General features: G+C 44.6%; 1 protein-coding gene across 1 annotated transcript in view; it reads left to right on the top strand.

Moving 5' to 3' along the window:
* The window catches only part of LOC135090404 (teneurin-a-like), a 336834-nt gene that overhangs the window by 318403 nt on the left and 7497 nt on the right, over positions 1-10934 (top strand). The window contains 10 exon segments of the mRNA XM_063987158.1: positions 2535-2791; positions 3189-3358; positions 5040-5172; positions 6131-7384; positions 7724-7909; positions 7911-7953; positions 8125-8250; positions 8583-8750; positions 9211-9362; positions 10447-10641. Of these exon segments, the coding sequence (XP_063843228.1) occupies positions 2535-2791; positions 3189-3358; positions 5040-5172; positions 6131-7384; positions 7724-7909; positions 7911-7953; positions 8125-8250; positions 8583-8750; positions 9211-9362; positions 10447-10641 (2684 nt within the window).

Here is a 10934-nt window from a genome sequence, read left to right as displayed (position 1 = left end):
GTGTGTGTGTGTGTGTGTGTGTGTGTGTGTGTGTGTGTGTACTGGCTCTATTTCTTTTGTTTATTTGAATGTCTATTTCTGGCTTTGTGAATTCTGTATGCTACTTCCTGTCTGTCTGTCTGTCTGCCTGTTTGTCTGTCTGTCTCTCTGTCTGTCTGTCTGTCCATCACAACTCTAAAAAATTCAAGGCAGAGAGAAGAATGAACGTTGCAAGATGGCGTCTTAGCACCTTCACCCGCTTTTAGGGCAGACTTAAATAACCTAGGAAATGTTTAGAGCCTTTGTAAACTTTAAAGGCCACAGGGGCAGGAAATGTACATAGGAAAAGCACCCTTATGACCCCAGGGTTAGGTGTTGCCTCCTCCACCGTTTTATCTCCCTGAAGAATGCAATTGGAGTTTATAAGCTATCTTTACTGCTTGTTTTATGGGACAAGCAATCGCTGGCCACGAGTTATCCCGCGGACCGAAGGGAAGAGGGGACGAGTTTCCAGGGGATGCGAGATGGTGGTGGTGGTGGTGGTGGTGGTGGTGGTAGTAGTGGGTGGTGGTAGTGTTAAAAGTTGCTGTTTTTTCTCTCGTTGCATTCATTTCTCTCCCAGTCCTCGTCCTCCTCTTCCTCTTCCTCTTCCTCTTCCTCTTCCTCTTCCTCCTCCTCCTCCTCCTCCTCCTCCTCCTCCTCCTCCTCCTCCTCCTCCTCCTCCTCCTCCTCCTCCTCCAGGTTCAATTTGCCGTATTGAGGATGACTGATAAGTGTCACAACTTCGCTCATCCTTCACCCAGAGAGAGAGAGAGAGAGAGAGAGAGAGAGAGAGAGAGAGAGAGAGAGAGAGAGAGAGAGAGAGAGAGAGAGAGAGGAGGAGGGGGGATCAACATATGTGGGACCAACTGCGAGTATTGAAGGAAGGAAGGAAGCAAGAAAAAACGCAATAAAGATGTGATAAAGAAAAGTTCCAGCTTGTCTTGTGGCTGGGTGTAAAATGATCAGAAATTAATGCATGAGAGAGAGAGAGAGAGAGAGAGAGAGAGAGAGAGAGAGAGAGAGAGAGAGAGAGAGAGAGAGAGAGAGAGAGAGAGAGAGAGAGAGAGAGAGAAACCGTCCGCTGAAAATATCACCATCCGAGGAAGAAAGAAAGAAAAGAAAGACAAAACAGAGAGTGGAATGTGAGGAAAGAGGAAGAGGAAGCAGTGAAGTAGAGAAAAACCAGAAGAGAAACGGAAAGAAACCTGAGGGATGGAAATTACGTAGACAGAGACACAATCTAACCGCGTATTGGGAAAAAAAAAGTATGAAGTTATTAAAAAAAGAGAGTTAAAGAGAGGAAAAAATAAATAAATACAGGCAATATAAATTAAACTACAATATTAACCTCGAAGATGGGGAAAAAAATATAGAAGAAAAAAAATGCTATATATGAATTTAAGACACAGTGTATGTATATGTATTAGATATATAAGATGAATAGGAAACAGGTGTGGAAATTAAAGCTGAAGACACTCGACAGGTGTTAGTGTAATAATAACAACAACAACAACAACAACAACAACAACAACAGCAATAGTGATAATAATGCGAAAAAAAACATTTAAGTGTAAAGCAGGATCTATGTACGTAATCAACATCCCTAATCCCAAAAAAATACGTACATGCAAGGTCACACGCACACATCTTTATCATGTACACTCACTAATTACTCTCATTACCTTCCCTCATTAAATCTCTTCTTGTCTGAGTATTTTGTCCCCCACACCATGTTCTTTTTTTCCCTCAGATTTTCTTTAATTATAGAACAGAGAGAGAGAGAGAGAGAGAGAGAGAGAGAGAGAGAGAGAGAGAGAGAGAGAGAGAGAGATTAGTACACCTAAACTTTTTTCCGTTTTTATTTGACTTTTTTTTACTTTTGTTGGATAAAAAATAACAAAGGCAAAGCTTATAGTTAAGGAATCTCTCTCTCTCTCTCTCTCTCTCTCTCTCTCTCTCTCTCTCTCTCTCTCTCTCTCTCTCTCTCTCTCTCTCTCTCTCTCTCTCTGACGCTAATCACACACGCAGCTTATCCTGTAATACGCTTTCCCTTAAGTACCAGGTTCAGGAATCTCTCTCTCTCTCTCTCTCTCTCTCTCTCTCTCTCTCTCTCTCTCTCTCTCTCTCTCTCTCTCTCTCTCTCTCTCTCTCTCTCTCTCTCTCTCTCTCTCTCTCTCTCTCTCTCTCTCTCTCTCTCTCTCTCAAGGACCCACTAGCCCTTGTAAACTGATACTCTTGGCGTGATAGTTTAATAACAAGGTGAGCATCAGAGGCGCTCACAACGGAGAGTTTCGTCGCCCCATCTGGGACGGGGCGGGGGCGGGGGAATAGACAGGTAGATGGGAGAATAGGTAAGGGTGGAATCAACTTACCTTCGATATTAACCTTTCAGACTTCAGGGAACATTCCGTAGCATGACTCGAGTGTGATCATTCCTCCTCCTCCTCCTCCTCCTCCTCCTCCTCCTCCTCCTCCTCCTCCTCCTGTAACCTCTCTCCTTCTCTCCTACGCAGGTGAAGTAACATCTGACCTACGTGTGTGGGCCAATGGTACCTGGCGCCAAGCTCTTCCCTGGGGAGGCTATGCCCGCGCCCTCGCCACGGCCTCCTCGCCCCTGCTTGAGGTATCGCTACCCACCCAGGCCAGCCTCCTTCCCGCCGTCCACCGCTACGAGGTCGCCATGGCCCCAGGACCCCCCAACGCTCTCACTATTAGCTATGGGGTCGGGGAGCGTCGCCGTCAGGAGCGTGTTGTGGAGACTGTCTTGCTGGTAAGTGATGATGATGGTGGTGGTGGTGGTGATGAGGTGATGACTCTCTCTCTCTCTCTCTCTCTCTCTCTCTCTCTCTCTCTCTCTCTCTCTCTCTCTCTCTCTCTCTCTCTCTCTCTCTCTCTCTCTCTCTCTCTCCGTCCGAGTTTGATCATTATAACTTCTTAAGCCGCTTTCACGTTTATATATAATGACATTCGCGTTGAGTCTACCTGCTAGTCAGCGCCACGCACTAAGGACACTCATTAATGTTAAGACCCCGGTGCTTGCCTTCCCTCTCTCAATCCTCACCCTCCACTCATCACTCACCAGGGACCTGAAAACACAAACCATTTTTTAACTTTTAATCATCCACAATCTTCTGGTAATCCCACGCCCTTTGTTCTCCCTCCTGCAGGTGAACGGGTCTAGGGTGCTACGTAGGGCGTGGGACGGCACCACACACACGGAGTCACTCACAGACGGCTCCAGTAACCCTCTGCTTCGCCTCACCTATGATCACAATGGGCACCCGACGTCACTCACACTGGGCAACTGGCTGTCCTCTCTCAACGTGACCTACGACAGGTAAGATTGACACCTGTGCACCTTTTCTTTCCATGACAGGTAAATTCACTCCTAGCTTCCCTTGTATAAGAATCATTCCTGTATCTTCCTGTATCTTCTGTTTCTATAGCAGGAGATTATGGTAAGAGGTAAGAGGGGTAAGATTGGCAGCTTTGTGTCTTTTCCTCTCATTACAGGTAAGTTTACTCCTAGCTTCTCTCTTATGTCTTTTCTTTCCATACTAGGAAAATGAGATAAAAGATAAGATGGATAAGATAAATCAACAGTAAATTAATATCGAATAAACCTGAAAAAAATACTCTTAATTTACTAGAATTGGAAAATCTATGAAATAAAAAGTGAGAATTATGAATAAAATTTGCGTAACTTTTTAAGACTCAAATTATAAAGACTGAAGTTTTTTTTTTATTTCCCAATCATCAAATATTCCTCCCTCCCTATTTAATTACCAACACCCCCACTCCCCTCCTTCGCTCCCCTCTGCTATACTTCCTCCTTCAACTTCTCTCTCTCCCTCTCTCCTTACCTGATTCTTGCACCTCCCAAAGAACGAACTTGCATCTAATTGGCAAACTTAGTCGTATTCTGTCATGGCGACTTAGTTCATAATGAATGCCGTGATGAAAACAAGGAGGAAGGGAGAGAAAAGAGGAATAGAGAGAAAGGAAAAGGAAGGAAGATCGATATACGTAGGAAAATGGGAAAGAATCTGTCTCTCTCTCTCTCTCTCTCTCTCTCTCTCTCTCTCTCTCTCTCTCTCTCTCTCTCTCTCTCTCTCTCTCTCTCTCTCTCTCTCTCTCTCTCTCTCTCTCTCTCTAATCCTCTGTTCTCCCTCTAAGTCCTTTGTACAATGAGTGGGACTGAGAAGGCTTGAATGGAAGAGGAGGAGGAAGGAAGGAGAGAGGGAGAGAGAGCGGAGGAAAGCAAACACCTCCCTCCTTTCCCCTCCCTTCCCCACACGCACACAAAAAAAAAAAAAAGGAAACCACAATATGTTCTGATTTCAAGGAATACAGAATTTTCCCTCCCTCCCTCTATCTCTCCCTTCCTCCCTTAATTTTCCCCTTTTCTTCTCCTCCCTCTCCTGCGTGTCCTCACTCTCTCCCAACAAGCTCTATCATTAAGTGTGAAAATCCTATTTATGCTGTATTGTGAGATGCTGCGTGGTCTCTTGAGGGAGATAATAGCAAGGAAAATAAGATGAATGATTGCTGTCTTATGCATAACAATGATAATAATGGTTATAATATTAATGATAATAATAACAGTAATAATGCCAAGACAACAACTAGGAGAAAGTTTTGCTTATGATTAAAACAAGAACGAGAAAAGTGCTACAATAACTACTACTGCTACTACTACTACTACTAATAATAATAATAATAATAATAATAATAATAATGATAATAATTATTATTATTATTATTATTATTATTATTATTATTATTATTATTATTATTATTATTATTATTATTATTATTATTATTATTGTTATTATAGCAATAATATAATAATCATAATAATCTTACTAATGACAAAGCAGCAGTATCAAATTATATTCGTACCATCCCCATTACTACTACTACTACTACTACTACTACTACCACCACCACCACTAGTACTGCAACTACTACTACTACTACTACTACTACTACAACCTTTCGTTTTTTCCCCCCGGCAGGTTCGGTAGGACGGAATCGCGACAGTGGGACTGGTCAGTTGAAACTTATGAATATGATGATCACGGTCTTCTGTCCACTGTTTCCTCCCACACTGCCCACACCACGCGCTACACCTTCGGCGACACCCGCTTGGTAAGTACACACAAATACACCCAGGTACACTCTGCACCTCTCTGTACCTTGGGTGATCTGGTGAGTGTAGATAGGTAAATAGGGAGTGGTCGTATTTTTGGAGTTATGTAAGGATAGTATTAGGTCAAGTTTTGTGTGTGTGTGTGCGTGTGTGTGTGTGTGTGTGTTTGTGTAGAGAGAGAGAGAGAGATGGCAGGACCCTTTCTTTTTTTTTCTTTTTTTCTATTTTTACTTATTTATTTATATATTTTTTATCTTATTGTTCCACGAAAGGGAAGTTGGACAAGTGTGGCAAGAAAGGACAAGGGAAAAAAAGGGTATCCACTTGTGTCCTTTTACAGAAGACAAAGGAGGGAGATTGACCTCATTTTTGTACATTTAAACAGAGCTTGGTCCTTTTTCGTTGGAAGCCTTTTTTTTTCAGCTGTATGAAGTATAAGGGAAGGAAGCCCTTTTATCTTGTATTTTTTTCCAGTCCTGTGAAGTATAGGGCAATTTTTGTATTACGAGGGTCATTTTAGGACCAATAAAGGAAAAGGAAAAGGCTCGTTACCGCCATTCCCTCCCAAGATTAAGTGGAGAAAAGACTGGGATGTTTTTAGAAAGTTTGTAATGTCTTGAGGGTCTTGTGGCTTCCGTCATCTGCTTATATTACTCTTTGTTTGATGTGCTTTGTTCTCTTGTTTTTCTGCTATTCCCTCATAGGTTTTCTTGTTCTTCATCTCTTTATTTTTATTTTTCTTTGTTGTCATTTTCCTCTTTGTCTTCTTTTTATTCTTTGAAGTTATACTTGTCTTATTTCTTCATAAATTAGAGTCATCATGTTCTTGTTTTCTTTTCCTTCTTTTCTTCCCTCATCTTTATCGTCATTTTCTTCTCTGTGGTCTACTCCACCTTGCATAGTATCAGACATTTCAAGTCTCTCTCTTAGTAATTCTTCTCTGCCTCCACCCCTCAGCCTGCCACCATGACCCTTCCATCTGGTCGATTGTGGCGCCTGCATTACGACGAACGCGGAGGACTCAAGTACATCACCACGCCTACAGGATCCGCCCACTTCTTCTCCCTCCAACCTTCCTTCGGGTGGTTTGTCTTCTCGTATACTCCGCCAGGCTCCACGCACTCCTATAGACAGTATCTGGACCATGCAGGCCGCCTACTTCTCACTGCCTTCCCTGCCGTGTCCGCAAAGGTTCTCTACACCTACACAGAGGCTGGGCAGTTGAAGGAAATCGTGTCCGGTGATGGAAAGACTGAGTTTGCATACGGTTCTGACGGTCTGTTGTCGGAGATCACCCATGAGGAGGTTGAGTTGGAGTACAAGATGGATATGCTCTATGACGGTCGACTGCTTCAAGAACACCGCATTGACTACGGCGCCAGAACGGGACTGAGCAACGTCAAGTTTACATATGAGTATGATTCCAACTTCAGAGTGACGAGCTTTGCCGGGCGTATTGGTGGCCAGAACCTTCTGCCATTCACGTATGCCTACAACCCCATCACTGGAGGACCTTCAAGCATCGGCCGCTTTACCGTAACGCGGAATGAACACAGTGAGACAACGATCCATGATGGCACTGCAATCTTCTCCCGGCAACTGAACTCCCACCTGCACGTGTCCCAATCCTCTGTCACCATCCACAACCGGGAAGTGTTCAAGCTGCAGATCTTCTACAACTCAGACGGGAAGATCAATCAGACCATGACCTTCACACCAAACTTCCACAACAAGCCATACACCAACACGCGGAACTACACCTACGATGCAGACGGTCAACTCATCAGTGTGGAGGCCAAGGAGCCGTGGAGCTTTTCCTATGACACCAATGGCAACATGCTGTCCCTCACCTACTCCACCAACACGATCCCAATGAAGTATGACTCACAGGATCGGATCGTCAAGTTCGGTGAGGGGGTCTACCGCTATGACTCCCGCGGGGCTATCGTCCAGAACGCTCGCGAAGTGACCTACCACTACAACGCAAGGGGTCTTCTTGTACGTGCCGCGAAGTCAGGTCGTTTCAACATTCGCTATCTGTACGACCACGAGGACCGCCTGGTGGCCCGCAAGGATAACTTTGGGAATGTGACACAGTTCCTGTATACCGACCAGCGTCATCCGGATCAGGTGACCCACATCTACAGCCCACGTGACGGTAACCTCATCACGCTGGTGTATGACGACCGGGGGCACATCATCTTCGCACAGGTGAGTCTGATTAACCTAGTGAGGGGGAGGGGGTGGAAGAGTGTGAGAATATCATTAGGAGAATGGTAGCCAAAGAAAAGAGAGAAGCAGATGGAGACTTGAGATTAGAAGTTATGCTGTTATATGCTGGAGTCGATGAATGGCTGACAAATCCTTGGAGAACTAGGATAAGTCTTTGTCTTGGAGTTAAATAAAAGAGTAGTGATGATTAATCTTAACAGTTTAAGTTGGAGCAATAGTATAATAAATAGTAATAGACTCCCACAAAGAGATAAGAACAAGGAAGACTCTATTAGCGGAACAAACCATCACAACGCCACCCCGGTTCTCCCTTTACAGGTCTATCGGAAGAAATACTACATCGCGACGGACGAGTGCGGAACCCCGGTGATGGTGTTCAACCAGTACGGGGAAGTAGTGCGGGAGATGATGCGATCCCCTTACGGCCACATCATGTACGATTCGAACCCTTATCTTTACCTACCTGTGGATTACTGCGGTGGGTTTACTGGAGACGCGTACGGAATTGGTGCATATGCCTCGTGGACGGATTTACGATCCACTAATAGGTAAGTGGATAAGATACTTTAACCAAACCTATTCTAACTTAACCTAACCCAACTTATTCTTATTAATCTAACTCTTTTGCCACATTGAAAACATACACCCATGAAATCTTCTTGAGCCTTTGAGGGCATTCGCTTGATATGGGGGATTATTAACGCACCTTCTCGTGGCAGGTCAATGGCTGTCACCGTCGTGGGAGGATGTATTGCAGAACTTACTGAACCCCGCCAAGCTGTCCCTTTACCGCTTCAATGGCAACGACCCCATCAACGTTCACCTCACCCACTGGAAGAACTACGGTGAGATGAGTAATAGTAATAGCATTTAAAAGTAGTAGCAGTAGTAGTGGTACTAGTAGTAGTAGTAGTAGTAGTAGTAGTAGTAGTAGTAGTAGTAGTAGTGGTAGCAATAGTTGTAGAATAACGTTACTCAATTTCACAAAGGGAATGGAATAAATCCCATCACTCTTTTAGAGAAGAAGTGAAATATAAGAGAACGGGGAAAAAGATGAAAGAGGAGGAAAGTGGAAGCCAGTGAGAGGGGACAAGAGGATGAGGGGTAGAGGGCCAAGTTCCAGCCTCTCACTTTACCATTGTCTCCCTTCACAAAGGACACATTTTCTCTGGTTCAGATTACAAGGCTTGGCTGTCGCGCCTCGGTTATAACCTGGAGAGCCTCGCCCCGCAGCTGGCGTGGGCGTCCAGCACTAAACGCCCACCCCCGCCCACACTCTGGCAGGCCTTCACACGCACGCCCAACCTCCCCATGCGTGCTGCCGCCTCGCCCTTCACCGAGGCAAGTGAGTGGTTGTGATTCTGGTTGTTGTTGTTGTTGTGGTGGTGGTGTTGGTGGTAGTGGTTGTGATGTTGGTGATATGATTGTGATTTTTTTTTTTTTTTCTTATTAATGATGGATTTTTATGTTTTCTTCTTTTCTTCATCCTCCTCTTTCTTAAATTCTGTCCTCTTCTTTTTTTTCTCTTCTTTCACATTTTTCTCGTCCTCTCTCCATCCTTCCTTTACTTTTGCAATTTCCTACGTCCCCTTCTTTCTCCTTCCAACTTCTCCTCCTCCTCCTCCTCCTCCTCCTCCTCCTCCTCCTCCTCCTCCTCCTCCTCCGCCTCCTCCTCCTCCTCCTCCTCCTCCTCCTCCTCCTCCTCCTTCATCTTATATTCCGTCCTCTTCTTTCACATTTTCCTCGTCCTGGTCTCCTTCCTTTCCTTACTTTTCAATTTCGTACATTCCTCTATTTCTAACTCCTCCTCCTCCTCCTCCTCCTCCTGCAGGTGAAGAGTGTCCGGTGCGTCAGCGGCTTGGTGCTCACCCTGGAAGAAGCCGCCCGCACCACCGCCCGTCTCTCCACCCTCACGCCCACGCTTCTCCGTCACGACTTTTGGCCCCAGAATCACCAGGTAAGATAGCACACCCGTTCTTCTCCTGTTCTTTTTTTTTTTTTTTTTCTTTTCTCCTCGCTTTTCTTATTTTCATTTTTTTTTTATTGTTTTCTTTTTTTTTTTTATTCTTCGTTCATGAAAACATCAGGTTATTCCATAATTGGCGTTTACATCTCTCTCTCTCTCTCTCTCTCTCTCTCTCTCTTCTCTCTCTCTCTCTCTCTCTCTCTCTCTCTCTCTCTCCTCTCTCTCTCTCTCTCTCTCTCTCTCTCTCTCTCTCTCTCTTCATGGAAACTGTTCTTTATTCTCTCTGCCTTTCCCTCTCTGCCTCTTTCCTCCCCCTCCCTCTCTCCCTCCCCTCCCTCCTTTTTATATACCTTTTGTTCATGTTATTATTCACATTTCATGGAAACATCACTACTTCGTTTTAATCGCGTCCTCTTCCCTCCCTTTCCCTCTTCCTCCCTTCCTCTCTCCCTTCTATCTCCTTTTATCCTTTCTCTCATTCGCTTTCCACATTGTTTCCATTATTCTCTCTCTCTCTCTCTCTCTCTCTCTCTCTCTCTCTCTCTCTCTCTCTCTCTCTCTCTCTCTCTCTCTCTCTCTCTCTCTCTCTCTCTCTCTCTCTCTCTCTCTCTCTCTCTCTCTCTCTCTCTCTCTCTCTCTCTCTCTCTCTCTCTCTCTCTCTCTCTCTCTCTCTCTCTCTCTCTCTCTCTCTCCATTCCCTGCTTTTCCCTCTCTCAATTCTCTCATCCCTTATATTATCCACCTATGTTTTTTTTTTTTAATCATCCATTTATTCGTTCATTTCTTCCATCCACACACTTTCCTTCCTTTGATTCATTCCTTATTTCTCCCTTTTTTCTTATCTTTCTTATTCTCCCTCCTTCCTTTTCTACTTTTCCTCGCACCATCTCATCCATCTGTCCATCAGCTATCCATTCATTCATCCGTCCATTCCTTTGACCTTTGTTTTGGGACTGTCACTTCAATGGACTTTTTTTTTCATCCTTTTGTTGTCCTTTTCCAGTTCCCCTCCTACATAAAAAAAAAAATGCATTCATCCGCCAGTCAACCAACCATCCACTTTCTCCCGCACCAGGTGGAGATCTCGACAGTGCCAGGACCTTTTGGAGAGGGTCTGCTGGTTTCGTCAGTGGAAGGACGCGCCATGGTCACCCCAACAGACCACGCCAACCCAATCTTCAGAGACGTTCTCACCTCAGTCTTCAATAACTCTCTACTCCTCGACATCACCGTCACGTACCACAATACACACGTGTTCTACTTCGTCAAGGTGAGAAGTTACGACAGTGGGTGAAGGGTTGTGCTGTGTATATGTGTGTGTGTGTGTGTGTGTGTGTGTGTGTGTGTGTGTGTGTGTGTGTGTGTGTGTGTGTGTGTGTGTGTGTGTGTCTTTTATAAATAAGTTGAGGTGGTATGTGCGTTGTTCTGTCTGTTACTGACACTACTACTACTGTTACTACTACTACTACTACTACTACTACTACTACTACTACTACTACAGTGTTTTGTTTGTTAGAGTGGTTAGGCCAAATCAAATAAAGACTAAAAAAGCCCTTTACTATT

Source organism: Scylla paramamosain, chromosome 35 (assembly GCF_035594125.1).
Source record: "Scylla paramamosain isolate STU-SP2022 chromosome 35, ASM3559412v1, whole genome shotgun sequence".
In the NCBI taxonomy this organism is placed as follows: domain Eukaryota; kingdom Metazoa; phylum Arthropoda; class Malacostraca; order Decapoda; family Portunidae; genus Scylla; species Scylla paramamosain.
Note: the sequence above shows the minus strand (reverse complement) of the source record. Positions and strands in the feature narration are given on the sequence as shown.